This window comes from Macaca mulatta, chromosome 14 (assembly GCF_049350105.2).
Source record: "Macaca mulatta isolate MMU2019108-1 chromosome 14, T2T-MMU8v2.0, whole genome shotgun sequence".
In the NCBI taxonomy this organism is placed as follows: Eukaryota; Metazoa; Chordata; class Mammalia; order Primates; family Cercopithecidae; genus Macaca; species Macaca mulatta.
The window spans coordinates 3,691,328-3,713,227 of record NC_133419.1 but is presented as its reverse complement, the minus strand read 5'-3'; the positions used below and the strand labels follow the sequence as shown (position 1 = coordinate 3,713,227).

Genomic DNA, 21,900 nt, shown 5'->3' with positions numbered 1-21,900 from the left:
AGGAGCTGCTCTCCTACATCTTGGATCTACAGCCCTTGGTGGGAATGAACGTGACCTCAAGTCCTCTCCTTCACAGCCTCCCTCTCCATTAACCAAACCTTCCCAGGCTCAACCACCCTCTCCGCTAACCAACCCTTCCCAGGTTCACCTTCCCTCTCTGCTAACCAACCCTTCCCAGGTTCACCCTCCATCTCCGCTAACCGACCCTTCCCAGGCTCAACCTCCCTGACCCCTTCCAGGTTCACCCTCCCTCTCTGCTAACCGACCCCTCCCAGGCTCACCCTCCCTCTCTGCTAACCGACCCCTCCCAGGCTCCCCCTCCCTCTCCGCTAACCGACCCCTCCCAGGCTCACCCTCCCTCTCCGCTAACGGACCCCTCCCAGGCTCACCCTCCCTCTCCGCTAACCGACCCTTCCCAGGCTCAACCTCCCTCTCCACTAACCAACCCTTCCCAGGCTCAACCTCCCTCTCCACTAACCAACCCTTCCCAAGTTCAACCTCCCTCTCTGCTAACCAAACTCTTCCCCAGGCTCAACCTCCCTCTCCACTAACCAACCCTTTCCAGGCTCACCCTCCCTCTCCGCTAACCAAACTCTTCCCCAGGCTCAACCTCCCTCTCTGCTAATCAACCCTTCTCAATTAACCAACTGACTTGGAAAATCTCCCCGTGCTGACCCCAATCTGGTGTAATTCTTGAGGCACCTCTCTAACACACACACCACCCACCCCCAACACACACACACACACACACACACACACACACACACTTGTGACGTTTAAAGGTTAGAAAACAGCCCTGCAGTACCCAGATGTAAGGGAACAAGGCCAGCCTTCTGGACTAAGGACCCCTCAACTTCCAGAACATTGTGCAGTAGGGTTTGGCTGCGGAGCGCCTGAAACATGGGAAATGTGCCTGAGGAACTGAACTCTACATTTTTTTTTTTTTTTTGAGATGAAGTCTTGCTCCGTTACCCAGACTGGAGTGCAGTGGCACAATCTTGGCTCACTGCAGCCTCCACCTCCAGGGTTCAAGCGATTCTCCTGCCTCAGCCTCCCAAGCAGCTGGAATTACAGGTGTGTGCCACCACCATGCCTGGTTAATCCTGGTTAATCTTCGTATTTTTAGTAGAGATGGTGTTTCACCATGTTGGCCAGGCTGGTCTTGATTTCCTGACCTCAGGTGATCCTCCTGCTTCAGCCTCCCAAAGTGCTGGGATTACAGGCATGAGCCACTGCACCTGGCCTGAACTCTACATTTTTAAAAATTATAGTTATATGTAAATACCCATGTGTGTCCTGTGGTTACTGGACTGGACAGGGAGCTCTAGAATATTCTGCTAACCCCAGATGCCTCACTCAGCATCTTCATGAGATTTTACCAACATTGCTCCCCATCCAGGATAGCATCTGGGTGGGTGATGGATGTACAGATTAAAATCCATTTTAGAGTTCTCTTCTGCACTGTTGGCACTGCACATCTCCCTGAGACTAAAATCCAAAGACCTTGCCAAGCAACATGGCCCTCTAAGATCTCATTTCCCACCACTGGTGTGGGCCCCATCCCACCCCATCCTCTGCAGCTGGCCGGCCTCCTGGCTGCTTCCCACACACCCCAGGCATGCAGTGACCCCAGGGCCTTTGCACACGTCAGCGCCACTCTTTGAGATGCCTTTCCCTCTGACATCCCGAAGGCCCACTCCTTCCTTCCTCTTTTCCTGGTCTTTGCCCCAAATGTCACAGAGGCCACCCTCAGCTCCCAGCGGGAAGGAAACACGCTTCTGCATTGCCAGCTCCGTGTCATTCCACCCTCACCCTGCTTTATTTTTCTTCCTGTCATTTACCAACCTGACATGTTGCACAGTTCTCTGCTTACTTGTTAATTATCTAATGTGCAGTCTCAGGGAGTAGAGTGTGCCGTGGCTCACTGATGTGTCCCCGGCACCTAGAAGAGAGCGTGGCTCTTACGAGAAACTCCATATGTACTAGTGGAAATAATGAATTCGATCCCTGATTACTTTTCATCATAGATATGCACCGAACATCAGCCACATTTTGGGTTACCCAGGTTTCTACGCCCTCATCTAGAAATACAACTTCCACTTCCCTGTTTCTATGGGAACACAGAGTCTGAATCCCAAATAAGACTCAGCAGAACTTTTAAAAGAAGCTACTTCTAAACGACTGACTCCGCCAACCGCATGCCCTCAGCAGGGCCACCATGCTGCAGCGTGGAGGAGGTGGACCAGGGGTGGGCTGCAGGGAGCTGGGGGGAGTGTGGCAGGCTGGAGAGCACAGCCTTTCCAGAGGGGCCACGCTCCCACCCCCTGCCAAATGTCCACATGCACAGAGGCTACCTGGGTGTGGCCACGTTTCCTAATTTTTCAAGAGAAGCTGGAAAGCTGAATTTTTTAATGAAATTCCTGGAAGTTTAAACACCAGCAACACATTCAATTTTTTTTTAAGTTAAAAAAAAATAAATGTTAACATCTGGGCAGGTTACAATCAAGCTCTCTTGGGTCAGATCCACCCTCCAGACGGCCGGTGGTGAACTTTACACTACGGCTCATTCTATCAACCCAGTGAGAGCTGGGCCCCAGGCCCAGACTTACTGACAGCCCTGCAGGAGGTTGACTGATCACAAGATGCATGGCAGGTACCAGCCAGTGCCCAGCTCCCTGCCAACCAGCTGCTTGTAAATACGTCGGATAAACACACCAAAAGAAGAAGGGAAAAGAAATAAAAATAATGATTTGCTTGGCCACTCACATGTGGAAGAGAAAAGGCTAAAATCGAAGCTGATATTCCCTCATTCAGTCTGCAAGAGCCTCCGTACCGCCCCTCCCGGCTCTGCCCACAGAACACAGGCAGCAGGGGTGAAAGTGGGCGAAGAACCCTGTGCACAGCAACGTCCCCAGGCCTGGCGTGCTGCCCGGCAAGCAGCTCCCCCGGGGCGCATCATCTTGGCAAACTCTCCAAGGACCCTGGGCTGCACAAGCTCAGAGACTCCACCTGTTGTGTGGGGAGACGTCCTCGCTCTCAGGCTCCACCTGCTCATCCTCCCTTCACACGGAGAAAAGGAAACGTGACATGGACCAGAATCCCTGAGTTGGTACCAGCCATGTTTCCTCACCCTGCCGCGTAGCCACCCAGGAACCCACAGGGGGACCTGGGCTCCAGACTAGGGCACCGAGCCTCGTGGTTGGAGTGTTTGCAGGGATCATGAGGGGCCAGCTGGACACAACCACCTCCTCCTGCCATGGAAGGAAGTCCCTGTCCTGCACATTCACTGGCACTGCCCTGACCCATGCTGCAGGCCTCCCTGGGCCCCCACGGCCTGGGCCAGCCTCTCTGGGCTTCCAAGGTTGGCGTGTTCCTATGGTGGGGTTGACGCTGATGACAGCACCCACAGTCATGAGGCACTGTCTGACCCCTCCACCTGCGTGTCTTAGTGAGTCCGGGCCTCTATGCCAAAACACCTGAGGCTGGGCCGATTATAAATGGCAGAAGTCTATGACTCACAGTTCTGGTGGCTGGGGATTAAGGAGCCGGTAGGTGCGGTGCCTGGAGAGGGCTGCTCCCTGCTGCACAGGTGGTGGCTCTTGCTGTGTCTTCATGGGCAGAAAGACAAGGCAGTTGCCTTCAGCCCTTTTTTTTGAGACGGAGTTTCTCCCTTGTTACCCAGACTGGAATGCAATGGCGCTGATCTCAGCTCACTGCAACCTCTGCCACCCGGGTTCAAGCGATTCTCCTGCCTCAGCCTCCCGAGTAGCTGGGATTACAGACAAGCACCACTACACCCAGCGCATCACACCCAGCTAATTTTTGTATTTTTAGTAGAAACAGGGTATCACCATACTGGCCAGGCTGGTCTCGAACTCCTGACCTCAGGTGATCCACCCGCTTCGGCCTCCCAAAGTGCTGGGATCACATGCGTGAGCCACCGCACCAGGTCTGCCTTCAGCCTTTTGTACAAGGGCACGAATCCCATCGCAGAGGCTCTATCCTCATGATGGAATCACCTCCAAAAGGCCTCATCTCTTCGTGCTACCACAGCAGCGATTAAATTTCAACAAGATTTTTTTTTTCTTCTCTCAGGATCTCACTCTGTGGCCCAGGCTGGAGTGTAGTGGCACGATCTCTGCTCACTACCACCTCTGCTTCCCAGGTTCAAGTGATTCTCATGTGTCAGCCTCCCAAGTAGCTGGGATTACAGGTGCACGCCAGCATGCCCAGCTAATTTGCGTGTGTGTGTGTGTGTGTGTGTGTGTGTGTGTATTTTTATTTTAGTTTTTTTTTTTAGGAGAGACAGGGTTTCACATGTTGGCCAGACTGGCCTCAAACTCCCGGCTTCAAGTGATCTGCCTGCCTAGGCCTCCCAAAGTGCTGGAATTACAAGCACGAACCACCACGCCCGGCCAACACATGAATTTGAAGGCACATTAGGACTACAGCACCTATATGTGATGTCATTTGAACCTCTGGACACTCCCTTAACTGCAGTGATTAGCCCCACTTCGAAGTGGAGGGGGCTGCATTCATTTCCCCCGGCTGCTGCGCCGTGCCGTCATAAAGCGGGTGACTTAAACAACGGAAGTTTCTGCTCTCACAGTTCCGGAGGCCAGAAGTCTGAATTCCAGGTGTTAGCAGGGCTGTCCACCCGCAAAGTCTCTAGGGGAGGGTCCTTCCTGCCTCTCCCAGCTTCAACGGCATTCCTTGGCTTGTGGCCGTGTCACTCCACTCTCAGCCCTCCATCTTCATGTGGCATTCTATCTGTGTGCACGGTGTCTCTTTTGCCTTTTCTTCAAAGGACATCTTTCAAGATTAGAGCCTCCCCAGTCCAGCGTGACCTCGTCTTAACTCAGTGACATCTGCAAAGGCCCTAGTTCCAAACGATATCACATTCACAGTTCTAGATAGACGTGAATTTATGGGGCAAACGCTTTGACTCAGTACGGGAGCACGTGGAGACTTTTAAGTAAATCCTAAGTGGCCTGCCCAAGGGCACCAGCTGAGAAGAAACCCAGCCGGACTGAAACCCAGGCTCTGCAGACGGGGATGCCAGGCCCCTGCGGCGCCCTCTGGCCAGATCTGTGGCTGAGAGTGCACCGGTTTCCTTGGGGTGTCTCTCCTGGCCGAGGTCTTGTGCCTCAGTAAATGCAGACCCAAAATAAACCACCTTCTTGGGTGACTGAGAACCCGGAAGAGAATTCTGGAAACAAGTTCCATCTTGTTCATAGAAATGGTGTTGGACACAACACAAAACCCTTCCACGGGTGCGCTGTGGAAACCGTAATCCTTTGCCAATTCCCGGCTGCATGTGCTCCCTCCTCTTTTAAAGTGGATAGACGCAAGCTGTCTAGCTACTTGGCTGTCTTGTTCAAATAAATGCGATTTCATCAAATCACCCAGGAAGTGCAAAATGCAGTCTCTGGGGGGCGACGGAGCTAATACCCGTCTCAGTGCTGAAACTGTTCTCCTGTTGGCTCCTACGCCGTGGCTTTTCTACGTGGCTTTCGGTGGTGGCAAACAGCAGAGACGCGCCCAAGCGGCTGACGATTTTCATGGAAAGGTGAGGCTGCTTCAGGGCGGCACTCCGGGGCACAGGGACGGCAGGGCTGTCCTGGCTTCGTGTGGCCGGGGGCACCTGAGCAGCAGACGTGCAGGAACTCGCCACTGACACCTACCTGTGGTCTCTGGTAGCTGCGCTGCGGGAACAAATGATCACAAACAAGGTGGCTTCAAGCAACAAACCTTCCCCGCAGTCCTGGAAGCCAGCGTCCAAAACGGCATCACTAGGCTGGCCCTGAGGTGTCATCAGGGCCGTGTTCCCGGGAGGGCTCTGGGGCAGGGTCCTTCCCAGCCTCCTGGCAGCACCATTTATATCTCTGCCCCCATCCACGTCCCACTCCCACCGCCCCCACCTTCATGCAGCCCCCTTCCCTGTGTGTGTCCTCTATGAGGACCTTGGTGATGACGCTGGCTTACCCAGTGCTACACTTTGGACATTGGCCCCTTCCAATCCTCACGTTAAAATGTAATCCCAGTGTGGTGGTGTCGGGAGCGGGGCCGAGCAGGAGGTGTCCGGGCCATAGCGGTGGATCCCCCATGAACAGATCAATGCCCTCCCCTCCGAGGTGAGTGTATTAAATTGGGGCTCTCCAGAGGAACAGAACTGATAGGATATATTTACACAGGAAAGCGAGTTTTCTCACCATCACAAGGTAAAGTCTCACGACAGGCTGTTTATAAGCTGGGGAAGACAGGAGCAGATCGTGGCCCAGTCCAAGTCCGAAAGCCTCAAAACCAGGGAAGCTGACAGTGCAGCCTTCAGTCTGTGGCCGAAGGACCAAGAGTCCCCGGCAAGACACTGGTGTAGGTCCCAGAGTCCAAAGGCCAAACGATTTAGAGTCTGATGTCCCAGGTCAGCAGTGGAAGGAAGCGTCCAGCATGGGAGGAAGAATGAAGCCAGGAGACCCAGCAGGCAAGGTCATCCCACCTACCTCCACCTGCTTTGTTCTTGCCGTGCTAGCAGCCAAATGGATGGTGCCCACCCATTTGGTTGCTGGGTCTTCCTCTCCCAGCCCACCGACTCATATGTCCACCTCCTCTGGCAACACCGTCACAGACACACCCAAAAACAATACTTCCCCATCCCTGTGGGCATCCCTCAATCCAGTCAAGTTGAAGTGTAACATTAACCATCACAGAGAGCGGGTTCCTGCTCTGCGAGTTCCCACTGAGAGCTGGTTGTTACGAAGGGCTTGGCACCTCCCTGCCAAGGAGCTGGGCCAGCTCCTGCCTGTGAACTGACAGGCATGTGCACCTCTAGAAGAGCCGTTTGTGTATGTGTGTGTATCTAATAGACAGTCTTACATGAACTTTACAATTTGCCAACATCAGCTCATAGAAATTGCAATGTAGACAGCAGCACAACAGGGACGTCCTGGGACCCTGCCCAAGGCGTTCATCAGGGAAGAGGAAGGACCTGGGAGAAAACGCCATGACCCTGTTCCCACATCCACGTGGATTTCCACAAAACAAGGAAGGCACAACCAAAGAGTCTTGTTGGGGCTCATTTAACCAGGAAAGAAACTCAGAAAACCACCTGGAGGGAACAGGGAACAGAAGGGTCCATTGAACAGATTTCGTGGGTTTCTGAAAAGTGCAACGCCCGGAACCACAATGTCATCCATGGTGTCAGGCGGCCTTCATCACTGCCCGTCCCTCAGCCACGCAGTTGCCTCCACCAGCACGATCAGAGGAACGGCAGAGTGCACAGCCGCTGGCAGAGTGCTCTGGCAGCCACTACCACGCGTGGCACAAGAAAATTTACTCATCCCCCTCTGGCTAAATTGCTAAATGTGGGAACTCGGTTTGGAGCTCCGTGCAAAAGGAAATCAGACGAAGGGTCTGGAGGGCAAAAGCCAGGCTCTGACGACATTTCAGGAGATCCGCCCTCACTTTCTTGGGTTGAGTCCTCCCCCCAGTGAAGGCACTTGGGACAGGCCATGTCCAAAAACGCTTTGCCTGGGATCCTGGAGTTAAGAGCACAAGATGACACAGGACCATTGCCAACGATATTCCTGGGCCTCTGCCATCACTGGCTTAGCCTGCGGCAATGCTGGGGTCCATCATCTAATTGCCAGAGAACTGGAAATTCAGTTTCCTGCTTCTGACTTCAGCCTTTCTCCTCATCTTTCTATGTGTAGTGTTAGGAGTTAAGGAAGAACATGGGGTCTGGCATCCAGCAGCCTATGCCCTGTTCATTGTCCTTTTAGGAGCTGTGTGACCTGGGCTGTTCACCCACAGGAGACCCTACTTCGTGGGACCACATGGAAAGGGCTCAGCACAGGACTGGGCAGGGTACCACCATGCACTGAAAGGTACCCAAACCACCAGGCACAGTGTCATTCATCAGAAAGACATCCACGTCAAGGCCTTCTTTGTCTTTTCCCTCCCATTTCATCCTTGTCCTTCCCCGCCCATTATTAAAATTGGGCCATATTAAAATGGAGCCATTCTGAACGTCTCTCATTGCCACTGCCTTTTTTTCCTGATTTTATCCACCTTTTCTTTGCTTCTGGATGTCTGGTTAGCAACTGTTGAATACAGCCTGAAAACCGACAGAATGACAGCACATGGGGAGAGGGTTGCCCTCTCCAAAAATACAATGCCAGGTGCTAAAGTCCCTGCATCCAAAAAACAGTGGAAGCCCCTTTCAGAATGCAGCTGCTGGGAGGCAGGAACAACTCCTCCAGTCAGTTCCCCCATGCTTCAGCCAAGGTTCTCCATAGACACAGACCCACGGGATGTGTGTGACGTGCATGTGCGTGTGTGTGTGAATATACACACTTACAAATAGATACATATTTACATATATATTTGTAATATGTGTATATGTATATATTTGTGTATACTTTATGTGTGTGTATATGTGTATGTATATAAAGAGATTTATTTTAAGGAATTGGTTTAAATGATTGTGGAGGCTGACAAGTCCAAAATCCATAGGACAGGGCAGCAGGCTGGAAACTTAGGCAGGAGTTGATGCTGCAGTCTTAGGGCAGAATTCCTTCTTCTCTGAGAAACTTCAGGTTTTGCTCTTAAGGCCTCCAACAAATCGGATGGGGCCCACCCACAACATAGAGGGCATACCTTTACTTAAAGTCAACTGACTGCTGATGTCAATCACATCTACAGAACACCTTCACGGCAACCCCCACATTAGCATCTGAGTAGATAACTGGGTGCTAGAGTCTAGCCAAGCTGACATATCAAACTACCCAACACATACAGCCCATTTCTGCCTCTCTCCCTGGCTGTAGCCCCTCCTTGGCTTGGGTCTTCTACTGTTTAGATTTCTACCCATTCTGTTCCTCTTTGTCTTCAGAATCAGGAAGTTTGCTATCTTGGACTGAGCAATCCAAAAAGCAAAGGGTCACCGATGATGTTCATTTCACACCTGGTTGCAAGAAAAGGGCCTGTCACAAAGAAGCTTCTTCCTCACCACAGATCCCAGAGCCCTGGACTGGAAGTCAGAAGGCTGGAGACCACTGACTTATCACTGATTGTCTCTCTAGATTTCCATTTCTCCCACAAACTGGGGATAAAAAAGCCAACCTCATCGGATTGCTGAACATTAAACAAGAACATATAGAAAAGCATTTGTGAACTTTAAAACTTTGTGCAAATGGAAAATTCATCACTCTCATCATCATTAAAATTTTCAGTATCTTTTTTTTTTTTTTTTTTTGAGACGGAGTTTTGCTCTTGTCACCCAGGCTATAGTGCAATGGCACGATCTTGGCTCAAGGCAACCACTGCCTCCCAGGTTCAAGCTATTCTCCTGCCCCAGCCTCCCAAGTAGCTGGGATTACAGGCATGCGCCACCACTCCCAGCTAATTTTGTATTTTTAGTAGAGATGGGGTTTCTCCATGTTGGTCAGGCTGGTCTCGAACTCCCAGTCTCAGGTGGTCCACCCACCTCGGCCTCCAAAAGTGCTGGGATTACAGGCGTGAGCCACTGTGCCCGGCCCATTTTCAGTATCTTAATCACCATAATCATGGCCATCATCAAAATCATCACTATTATCACCATCACCATCAATATTACCATCATCATGACCACCACCATCTCCATCAACATTACCATCATGAACACCACGACCACTATCAACATTACCATCATCATAACTACCATCATAACCATCAACGTTACCATCATCATGACCACCACCACCACCACCATTACCATCATGAACACCATGACCACTATCAACATTACCATCATCATAACTACCATCACAACCATCAACGTTACCATCATCATGACCACCACCACCACCATTAACATTACCATCATGAACACCATGACCACTATCAACATTACCATCATCATAACTACCATCACAACCATCAACGTTACCATCATCATGACCACCACCATCACCATTACCATCATGAACACCATGACTACTATCAACGTTACCGTCGTCATAACTACCATCGTTACCATCATAATGACCACCATGATCACCATCAACATCACCACCATCATGACCACCACCACCACCATCAACATCACCATCATTATCACCATCAACACCATCATTATCATCACATCATCACCATCACTCTTCAACACCCACCCAAAATGTTTAAGTGCTTCATCTCTACCTTAGATAAATCCACTTCTGTCTATCTTCTGATTCTCAAACCAGAGTAAACATTAGAATCCCTGGAGGGCTTAGGAGAACACAGAGCACTGGTCCCTGCCCCCAAGAGTTTCTGATCCAGTGGGACTGGGGTGAATCCCGAGAATCTGCCTTTCTCTCAAGCTCCTAGGTCTTCTGATGCTGTCTGTCCAGTATTTTAAATCATTAAGCAAGGGTCAGCCAGATGAACTCCAACAACTATCCCAAGACTTCTTAGAAAAACCTGCCTTTGCAGCACAGTTGTACATCATCAGCACTTTCCAGATGAACATATTTGATCCCTTTTAAATGGTGCAGTCAGTCATCATTTCTCCCACAAACTCAATATTAAATGATTCATTTTTCATAACTGAGAGGGTAAGAACAACTGTGAATGAAAAATAAAAGCTGGGGATATTTTACGGGCAAAGATCCACAGAGTGAATCCAGTCTCTTTGTATTAATAAAACACGAGGCAGGAAGATGAGGAGAAAGTTGGCTCCTGACAGGCACTGCCAGGGCCCATTCTGGGCACGTAGATTGGCAGAGACCTCATTCCGCCAGTTACCCGAGCAACGTCTATGGTGTATGGAGTCTGATCAGTTCAGTGACAGTGCGCATCACTTTCTTTTGGAATCATTTGTGGCACTGATTGATTGTCCTTAGCAAAATAGAGACAGATGGCACAGGGTTGGTGCTGGTGCAGTTTTGCTGCTGTGAAGGCGTACTAAGCATCCTGCCAGGTCTCATGTAATAAGGGCATCCCCATCCCCGGTGGTCACTGTGCCAATGGCGACAAGGCTGTAATGGGGACTGACAGGGAAGGGACAGGCCACCCAAACCGACCTTTCATCCTGGCTGCCATGGAAGACTCGCTTCCCTGGAGTGCTGTGTGGTGGTTGTAGGTTACCGCCCAGGAGAGTCAGAAATGGCTTTCATGATTACCCAAGTGTTTGCCTTGAGTCAACGGGCATCAGCAGCTGTTTTTTGAGCAATTTAAGCAACTATGTGACTTTTTAAAATAAAGGACCAAAGAAATATATTATTTGATGCCCCAAAAAATAATGTTGAATCCAAGCCCACAAATGCATAGCTAACCCCAAAGGGGCAGACGCAGTCACACCATGAAATCAAAGAAAGCCGCAGCCTCCTCATATTCCCCACTGGAAAGAGGACATTCTCTTGGAGTGTAACTGGAATCTCTATAGACCCATCAGCAAACCAGGGACCCATTCCAACCATCTACTTTATATTAGACATTTGCAAACGGCCAGATTCAAGACTAAAATCCAGGCTCACCATGACTGAAGAGTTAAAGTAAACTCCCTAATGGTTGACATGGTTTGAATGTGTTCCTACCCAAATCTCATCTTGAATTGTAGTTCCCATAATCCCCACATGTCATGGGAGGGACCCAGTGGGAGGTAAAGGTAACTGAATCATGGGGGCAGTTACCCCCATGCTGCCGTTCTCACGATATTGAGTGAGTTCTCATGAGATCTGATTTTATAAAGGGCTTCTCCCCCTTTTGCTCGGCACTTCTCCTTAATGCCACCATGTGAAGAAGGATGTGTCTGCTTCCCCTTCCGCCATGATTATAAGTTCCCTGAGGCCTCCCGAGTCATGCTGAACTGTGAGTCAATTAAACCTGTTTCCTTTATAAACTACCCAGTGTCAGGTGTGCTTTTATTAACAGCATGAGAATGGACTAATAGTGGTTATGAAGCATCTGGGCCCAGTTGTTGGGCTGAACTCATTCATTTTCAACACTACAAGCCTGCATATATTAGGAATGTCTAAGAAGAGTATTAGTAAAATCATTCATGGAAGCTGATTCTAAACTAAAGTCCTCTCTCAGTGCAATAAGATATACAAATCATTTCCAAATGAGGAGAATCATGGAAATGTCAATTTTCAGTTCAAGTGGATCTGACTGTGTATAACATCAAAAAGCATTTCTATAACTCATTTAGCTAAAAAAAATTAGCATTTAGCTTAAAATATTTTATTTCACCCTAAACAGTTCTCTGGACAACGGCATCAGAAGTAGACGAGCTCCATTTCTGTGCAACAGAATATTACCCAGCCATGAAAAGGAGTGAAGCACAGGCGCAGGCTACAACGCAGGCGAGCCTCAGCGACGATGCTGTGACAGAAGTCAGATGCAAAATCTCATCTATTACATGACCTCATTCATATCACACATTCAGAATAGACAAATTCATAGAGATGGAAAGTCATGAGTGGTTTTCTAGGGGCTGGGGGAGGGGAGTGGGGAGTGGCTGGTTAGTGGGTACAGGGTTTCCTTTTGGAGGCGATAAGTTCTTAGCTAGATAATGGGGATGGTTTTGCACAGCATCATGAATATACTTAATGCCACCAAAGTGTACACTTTAAAATGGTTCAAATGTTAAATGTGATGTTTTATGTATTTTGCCACAATTTTTAAAAAAGTTTAGGACCTGGGCTTGTGCATTCCACCTCAGAACACCCTGGACCATGCTTGGCTGGGGTTGTTCTCCCTCCACTCTGGGACAGCAGATGCCCTAGGGGTGCTGATAGAAGGCAAGTCCCCTCCCGTGTGATCCTCAGGCAGCCTGTCCCACCGGACGGAGAGGCGGCAAAGCCAGCATCTCCCAACAGCTGCACGGTTGGACGCACTTACGTCTTTGCTGCCTTTCCAGCACTGACTGCTGCACTCATTTCCACATTATTTGTGCCATTTGCTCTAACAGGAAGGAGCCAGTGCAAGCAGGCACACTGAGACAGGGCGGCAGCTTTGCACCAAGAGAGGGAGGCACCCGGAGCAGCCTCCGAATAAGAAAACATCCGCAACAGAACGAGCCAGCCTCATGTCACACATACAAACACGACCGAGGAGATGCAGAGCCATTACCCACTGTGATCCACACACAGGCCTTCCTGATGCTGAGATCTCTTTTACCTGAAAGGGAGTCTGGCTGTTGTAGTTTTTTAACTCCTTATTTCCGCCTCGAAACAGAAGCACTCTTGCACAGCTATCCTGCAAACAGAAAAGGAGAAACCTGTTTGTAAAATGGTAGCACAGACATTCTCCAAAGAAATCTGTCCAGAGTCTCAAGCTCACAGGAAACCAGGGAAACAGAAGTGCAAAGTTAAAAGGGAAGGCATGTTGCTTTCATCTGGTTCCCGTATGCTGTCAGGTGAGGTTCACCTGCTGCCAACACTTTGGACAGCAGCTGGGTAGAATCTATTAAAAAAATAAAATAAAATAAAATAAAATAATAAATAAAAAACACCCTATGGCCAAACAATTTCACTTTTTAAGACTATATTCTATAAAAAGTCTTGCACATTGTATACAATATATAACAAGTGAAATATCTTCAATAAAATACAGAAAGAAAGGAAGAAAGAAGAAAAAAAAGAAAAAGAAAAAGAAAACAAGAAAAGAAAATCTGGAGATAGCATACATGTTCTAAAATAGGGAACAGTGGGGATATATTCTAGAACATTCTTCACCTAGGCAGTCTCAGGACAAAACAAGGCAGATGACTATAAACTGACAAGAAACATATCCAGGAACTTCTAAATTAAAAAGGCAAGCCTCAAAACAATAATATTTGCCAGGCGTGGTAGCTCACACCTGTACTCCCAGCACTTTGGGAGGCCGAGGTGGTGGATCACCCGAGGTCAGGAGTTCGAGACCAGCCTGGTCAACATGGTGAAACCCCATCTCTACAAAAATACAAAAATTAGCCAGGCATAGAGGCATACTCCTGTAATCCCAGCTACTCAGGAGGCTGAGGCAGGAGAATCACTTGAACCCAGGAGGCAGAGGTTGCAGTGAGCCGAGATCGCACCCAGTGCCCTCCAGCCCGGGCAACGAAACTTAGACTTCATCTCAAAACAAAAAAAACGAAAAAAAAAAAAACAACAACAAAATCCCCAGTAATACTGCTTAATTTCATTTACATTTTAAAGGCTTAAAGAGAAACTAATAAAGGCTTAAAGTCTCTATTATAGAAAAGCAGGGACCATGTCTGGAAGGATATGCACCAGTTAACAGTATTTACTTTCATGGAAAGGAAAAGGATTAGGGAGAGAACAGAAATAATCTTTTTTCATTTTATTTTTATTTTTTGAGACATAGTCTTGCTCTGTTGCTGGGGCTAGAGTGCAGTGGTGCAATCTTGGCTCACTGCAACCTTCATCTCTCGGGCTCAGGCAGTTCTCCCCACCTCAGCCTCCTGAACAGCTGGGACAACAAGCATGTGCCACCATGCCTAGATAACTTTTTTTTTTTTTTTTTGGTAGAGACAGGGTCTCACTATATTGCCCAGGCTAGTCTAGAACTCCTGGGCTCAAGTAATCTGCAGGCCTCTGCCTCCCAAAATGCTGGGATTAGAGGCGTGAACCACCATGCCTGGCCGGAGAATCTTTTTTGTTTTAATATGTGGGCTTATATTATTTAATGCTGTTAAAAGCAAGCAAAAGTGTTTTTGTTTGTTTTTTTGAGACAGGGTCTTACTCTGTCACCCAGGCTAAAGTGCAGTGGCGATCACAGCTCACAGCACCCTTGACCTCCCACCTCAGCCTCCTGAGTACCTGGGACTACAGGGACGTGCCACCATGCCCAGCTAATTTGTGTGTGTGTGTGTGTGTGTGTGTGTGTGTGTGTATATATATATATATATATATATATATTTTTTTTTTTTTTTTTTTTTTTTTTTTTTTTGTAAAGACGAGATCCCACATGTTGTCTAGCCTGGTCTCAAACTCCTGGGCTCAAGTGATAAGTGATGTGCCTGCCTCAGCCTCCCGAAGTGCTGGGATTATGGGTGTGAGCCACTGCACCCAGCCTCTTACACATTTTCATAACAAAAATGAATGTGCATCCATCCACTGATTGGGCATCTACTATTTGTCCATGGGGTTGATGGAGAACTTCTCGCCAACTCCTCTGAAGCTCCCAGTGAGGACTGCAGCAGCAAATAACAACCAATAAAAGGCAGTGGTAGAACGTCGATGTAGCCAGTGAGGCCAGTGAGGACTGCAGCAGCAAATAACGACCAATAAAAAGGCAGTGGTAGAATGTCGACGTAGCTGGACCAACTATTAGAATAATTTTGCCTCCAAATGCAGTTGGCTATTTAGAATAAGTAAACTGTTTTTGGAAGTGCATTTAAATCATCAGGAGCTGGCTGATGCTTGTGCCTCGGCAGCAGGGGCCTGACTCTGGGCTGGGGGCACCTTCTCCTACAGGACTCGGGGCCTCAGCGCAGGTGACAGCCGAAGCCTATACTGGGCAGATCCTGGGAATTCCATCCTTACCTACAGTCTAGTGTACAGACAACAGGTGTGACCACCTGGACTCAACACCACACAAACACACACCAAATAAAGGGATACGTGGATTAAATGACCAGGGCTTCCCACCGAGGACGGCTCAGAGACCCCAGCCCGGGCCCCGGAGGAGCCTCATCCTCAGGAACAGCAAGATGCTGAGTAGACACGGCACAGGTGGTGGGACGCGGCAGATCAGCAGATTTGAAAGAGAGCTGACTGGCCGGGCGCCGTGGCTCACGTCTGTAATCCCAGCACTTTGGGAGGCTGAGGTAGGCGGATCAGCTGAGGTCAGGAGTTCAAGACCAGCCTGGCCAACAACATGGTGAAACCCCGTCTCTACTAAAAATACAAAAATTAGCCGGGCGTGGTGGCAGGTGCCTGTAATCCCAACTACTCGGGAGGCTGAGGCAGGAGAATCACTTGAACCTGGGAGGTGGAGGTTGCAGTGAGCTGAGACTGCGCCATGGCACTCTAGCCTGGGCAACAAGAGCGAAACTCTTGTCTCAAAATAAATAAATAAATAAAAGACAATAAAAATAAGAAAGAGAGCTAGAAATCCAGAAGGAAGTAGGGAGCAGCTGCCAACAGATCCTGAGTTTCAGTCTGGGTTAAAAAAAAAAAAAAAAAAATTCTAAGGCTGACAGTGGTAATGGTTGACAGTGGTAATGGCCGCACAACTCTGTGAACAGACTAGCGATCATGGAGCCTCACACTTCAGATAGGTGAACTGTGTGGTGTGTGAATTACATCTTGATAGAGGGTTGCACACATATTTAAGAGGACAGATAGCAGGAAGGCGGCCGCCCTGGCAGAGAGTCTTCATCCCTGGCTGGGCGGGTGGGGCAGGCCAGGAGCACACTGAGCTCTCAGGACCCGGCTGGTTTCAGGGTGGGGAGCCGACCAGGCCTCAGCCCCATGATGATGATTACTAATGAGGGACCCACACCTTCTCCGGCAGCTAAGAGTGTAGGCTGTGCTCACTTGGGAGACACAGGTCGGGGGATGTGAGTTCGGTGGAAAAGGCTCTCCTGCCTCCATGTTCTCCAGCATCCTGGGGCCTCGGTGACCGTGGCCGGCTTTGGTCACCGACTGTGTAAAAAGCCACCTGCGTCCTTGGGGGTGCACTCTGCCTCCAGCCCCACTGAGGCCGCCTCTGTACAGAGTGGGGGGCTCTGGCCACAGATGCCACTGAGTCAGGCATGTGGAATTGAGTGTGGACCGGTTCACAGACCGTGCTCAGTGTTCTGTCCCACCGCCCTGCAGGAAGGTCAGGCTGGTCAGAGGGGGATCCCCAGAGCCCCTGTACCAAGATTCCAATTAGAAGCAAGACCACCATGGTGTCCCCACCTCCTGGCACAGTGGTTCTCAACTGGGGGTGATTTTGCCTTCATGAGAACATCTGGCAATGTCTGGAGACATTTTTGGCTGTCACGGCTGTGAGTACTACTGGCACTGACTGGGTTAAGACCAGGGATGTTGTGAGGCATCCTGCAATGAATAAGACAGCCCCCCACGGCAAAAAACTGTCCAGCCCCAAACCTCAATAAAGCTGAGGTCAACAACCCCTGTCTTCATGGCTCCAAATGTTACTGATGATGGATATGAGTCATGAACAGCAGCATCTCTAGAACAGTTTCAGAACAACACAGACCACAGTCTCCTGTATGAATGACATGCCACTCCCCAAGCCCACCAGGCCCTGGCCCCAGCTGGTCAGGCCTCTAGGGGACGCCAAGCCCTATGCTATTCAGGGTCTTGTCCCTGGAACGTGTCCTCAGACTCAGGGACAGTCCAGCAGGTTTCACAGAAGATGCTTCACTCCTGGGGAGTGGGAAGGTGGAGGCGGCCTCTGTCACCTCTCACTACGCAGACCACGCATGTCAGCAGGGGAGGGATGGATGCCCATGAAGCTGTCAGCCTGAGGCCCGTGGGGCAGAGGTGAAAGGAGAGCCGGCAAAGCCACGTGTGAGGCTCGAACAACACTGCAGATGGAGGCTGAGCTGAGAAAAAGCAAACACAAGGAAACGAGTCGCTAGAAGCCCATGGTGTTTCAAAACAACGTGTGAGTCTGCAAGAACGTGCAGCAGCCGATATAGGGTGACGCTCTGCACAGGGTTTCAGGGTGGGAAACCCCTGGAAAAAGCACAAATGTGGATTCCGGGTTTTATGCTGGGATTTTCATACTCTTCTAATTATTGCCATAAACATGTGTTGCTTTGAGTACAGGAAAAAATACGTAAGGGAATTTTCAAAGACACAACCTTGTTCAGCAAACAAATCTTTCATGTTTGGGGTATAATTAAACCCAGAGTTTCAAAAACAGAAAGCCCTGGTGTCCGTTCTGCCGTGCCCCGGGTCCACACCGTGGGAGGTGCAGGTTGAGACTCTGGGCCTGCTTATTTCATTTTAGGGTTGCAAACTATGGTCCTCAGGCCGAATTCTGCACATCTAATTGTGTAAATAAAGTTTTATTGGGATACGACCACATCCACTCACCTGCATATTTTCTGCGGCTGCAAAGCCTGAAGTATTTACTCTCTGGGTCTTTACAGAAAAAAGGGTACCCACTCTGGTTTTAATTAAGTAGTCCTGCATCTCCCCAACACAGTCACACGTTCACAGAAATGACCACATCGGCAGGATGCCCTAACACTAGACATATTAACAACAATCTTCAGGCCCCACTTAGGCTGGTCCCAGGGAGTGCAGGGTGATAACCAGCGTCAGCTCTGAGAGAGCGGTTCTGCCTCTTGTCTTCTGAGCCTCAGTTTCCACCTTTTTAAAGTGGGGACACCGGGCTTGGTGGCAGCATAACGAGCCTGATACACCATCAATGACACAGGTAGGGGTCTCCTTCCACCCTCAGCAATGCCTTGTCCTTGGAAAGTGACCCCTGACCCCCAGGAGAGGGGCCCACCCATATGAGTACAGCACCTCCGAGTCCCAGCCACATGGGCCCATCGGGTGTTACCAGGGAACTGGGAATGGTGAGTTTCTGCGGGTGACCGGCATTTCAAGAGATGCACAGAACGCAGCCTTCTCCACCGGGATAAGGCAGAGTGTGGACAGCACTGGCCGGGCCTCTGGTTTTTCCAGTCCTGACCTAGCCCATCCCTGCTCTGCCTCAGCTGCAGGACTTGCCCTGTGTCCTGATCATGAGTCCAGAATTTCCCATCAAATCACCCCCAGTGGGGTCCTGTTATTTCCAACCCAAAGAGTCTTTCTTTTTTTCTTTTCTTGAGACAGGGTCTTGCTCTGGTGCAATCTCAGCTCACTGCAACCTCTACCTCCCAGGCCCAAGCGATCCTCCACCTCAGACTCTAAAGTAGCTAGGATTACAGCCTTGCACCACCATGCCTCGCTAATTTTTGTATTTTCTGTAGAGACAGGGTTTCACCATGTTTCCTAGGCTGGTCTTGATCTTATGGGCTCAAGCAATCTGTCCACCTCGGCCTCCTAAAGTGCTGAGATGACATGCGTGAGCCACTGCACCCAGCCCAAAGTATTTACTAAAATCACAGTATTATCAGGCTACGGTGAGCAACACTTTGTTTTTCACTTTGGTAAGAGAGAAAACAAAGAGGAGGAGAGACCACACGGCCAGGAGAATGGGGCGATGGCTTTCAGCCAGTTTCCATCTTCTGGGGTGTGGTGGGGGCAGGAAAGAGAGAATAGGGCAGCAAGGGAGGAGGGACTTCATGGGGGTGGGCAACCGTGGGGATGTGAAGGCTGCTCCCTGGGGGTCTTGCTCACCCGTTTGCTCTGGGCTCTAACTGCACCCTGGCCCAGTGGCCTAGAAGAACCACCCAGCACTGACAAGACCCAGATGGCTGAGAGCGGCCTGGCAAATTGGAATTCAGAATACGAGAGACCTGCTCAGGGAGGAGCCTGGGGACACTCTTCCTCTTATCTCTCAGTAAGAACCTTTTCTGAAAATTCCCTATTATAGTCTGGGCATGGTGGCTCACACTTGTAATCTCAACACTTTGGGAGGCTAAGGCAGGAGGATCGCTTGAGTCCAGGAGTTTCGGACCAGCCTGGGCAACATAGCAAGACCCCGTCTCTACACAAAATGAAAACAATTAGCCAGGCGTGGTGGTGCGCGCCTGTAGTCCCAGCTACTTGGGAGGCTGAGGCAGGAGGATCCCTTGAGCCCAAGAGGTCGCGGCTGCAGTGAGCTGTGATTGTGCCACTGCACTCCAGCCTGGGTGACAGAGCGAGACCCTGTCTCAAAAAAAAAAAAAAAAAAGACACAGAGAGAGAAAGAAAGAAAGAGAGAGAGAGAGAAAGCAAGAGAGGGAGGGAGGGAAAAGAAAGAAAAGAAAAAAGAAAAGAAAATTCCCTATTATAAAGGACACGTATTTCCAACAAAAAGCTAAGAATAAACCCTCGGCAGACACTGCCATTCCAGGGGGATACAGGCAGGACCTAAGAAAAATCCTCCACTACCTCCGCTCGCCCAGTGACTTTGACCGAGTCAGTATCATACCTCCGACCCATTACCGCAGTGTTTCCTAGACGTCAAAAAGAGATCAGGTTCCAGTTCGTTATTTCGAAGTGCAAGGGTACACGGTTCACTTGGCTTAATAACAATGACACCTCCATGTATGTGTGCATATCACACACGTGTCTGTGTACACGTGTGTGAACATGTACGTGTTTTGCAGTTCAAAACGCACATCTACCCGCTCCTTCTGATTTAACTCTCAGGGATGGGAGAACTCTCTGCCAGGGGGAACAGGAGGCCCATTTTACAGACAAGGTTAATGTGAAAAACTGCAAAGACCTGCAGCTTCGGAAAGGAGGAGAAAGGAAAAACTGTGATCCAGGAGGTGCTGGTGGGAGCTTTCGGTTCCCTTGCGAGGCTGCTGGCTGCCCTGGATTCCTTTCAGAGGTGTATCTTATCTGACAGGTCTTTCTCCTTTTAAATAATTCAGCGAAGTATAAATATAGAAGCAATTGGAATGCTTTTTGAAGACCCAAGCATCAAGAAGAATATCATTTTCACTGCCACTTTTTCTCTTGGCATGAATTTTCCGAGACACTTCCCTTAATAAATGTACCTCCCACCGAAGGAGCATTCCTGGGGCTCACACTGTGCCCACCGAGAACACAGTGTGCCTGGAGGTCCCATCAGCTGCTGGACCCCCAGGCCCCATCATTTCCATTCACAGATGAACACCTGCAGTTCCCACCAGCAAATGGATTCCCCAGACCCCATCATTTCCATTTACAGATGAAGAGACAGACGGAGAAAGCTGCTCATCGATGCACGCAGTGAGTCTTCACGGAGCTGCCAGGTACCGTCCTAGTCCCTGGAGACACAGATGCAAACCAGAAGGTCAAGGTCTCTGCCAGGCTTGGGCTGGAGAGGGGACACAGGAAACAACGACACCGCCTCAGGACGGGTGGGTCTGATGCAGACAGTGGAGAAGGTGTGGCTGGCTGGGCAAGCTGAGCCCTGGGATGGGAGGAGAGACAGCCAGCGGAGGCAGAGGCCATCCCATAGTAGAAACCAGCGAGGGGCCGGGAGGCAAGAAGGCAGTGGTGGGGCCAGGCTGCAGCAAGCTGGGACGAGCTGGGCTGGACAGGAGAGAAGGGCACAGGACACAAGTCCTGGGTTATGCAAAGGGGGTTCTCAGCAGAGGAGGGACGAAGAACTCGGGTGACAGAAAGTGGATTTGAGAGAAAACAGACTGGAAGGGAAGACAGAGGCTGGACAGTGAATACGTAGTCCTGGGGAGAGACGGCAGGGCCCCAGGCAAGGGTGAGAGGGATGGTGGGGACAAGACGGGTGGAGGAGACAAGAGGGGTAGACGGGCCCGGAGAGGGTGGAGAAGGAACGGACAAGCCCCGGGATGAGAGGGACGGTGAGAAACAGGAGGCGGCCAGGTTTCAGGCCTGAGCTCCAGGGGAAGGGCATTATTTACAGAGTGGGGAGCAGTTGCCACAGTGGAGGCTCCTAAGAGGTCAGCACATGGGGACACGGGCCAGGAGCAAACATCACTGCCAGAGCTCAGGGCAGAAGTGAGCTGGGAGACCCTGACTGGGGACTCTTGGGATTTTCTGGAGGGTGTGCAAGGACACAGACAGGCCCGCCTGAGGTCACCTCGGGAGTCACTGCAGGAGGGAACCTGGGTAACGGGAGTGTGCAGTGCAGACGCCGAGAGATGCCACAGAGACGTTGAGCTGGATGGGGACAGAGGCGGGACCATGGAAGTGCCATATGGGTGTGACTGGCTTTGAGCAAGCAGGGACAAAAGTCTGACCACTCTGTGTCAGTGAGACAAGAGCCATGGGAAGGTGGAAGCCATGTGTGCAGAACTCTCCTGGGGAGATGAGCAGTGAGGGGGGAAGCTTAGGGGAGGGTGTGTAGAAC

General features: G+C 50.2%; 2 protein-coding genes across 16 annotated transcripts in view; one reads left to right on the top strand and one right to left on the bottom strand.

Moving 5' to 3' along the window:
• Positions 1-12,698, top strand: part of LOC144334053 (uncharacterized) — a 30,583-nt gene extending 17,885 nt beyond the window's left edge. Inside the window, exon 2 of the mRNA XM_077961818.1 lies at positions 9,569-12,698. Within this exon, the coding sequence (XP_077817944.1) occupies positions 9,621-10,181 (561 nt within the window). The 5' untranslated portion in view covers positions 9,569-9,620 and the 3' untranslated portion in view covers positions 10,182-12,698. The remainder of the gene's footprint in view (positions 1-9,568) is intronic.
• SHANK2 (SH3 and multiple ankyrin repeat domains 2) overlaps positions 1-21,900 on the bottom strand; it is a 671,410-nt gene that overhangs the window by 485,652 nt on the left and 163,858 nt on the right. For all 15 annotated transcript variants that reach the window (XM_077961772.1, XM_077961764.1, XM_077961763.1 and 12 more), the window contains one exon: positions 13,138-13,215. In XM_077961772.1, coding sequence (XP_077817898.1) covers positions 13,138-13,215 — 78 coding nt within the window. The remainder of the gene's footprint in view (positions 1-13,137; positions 13,216-21,900) is intronic.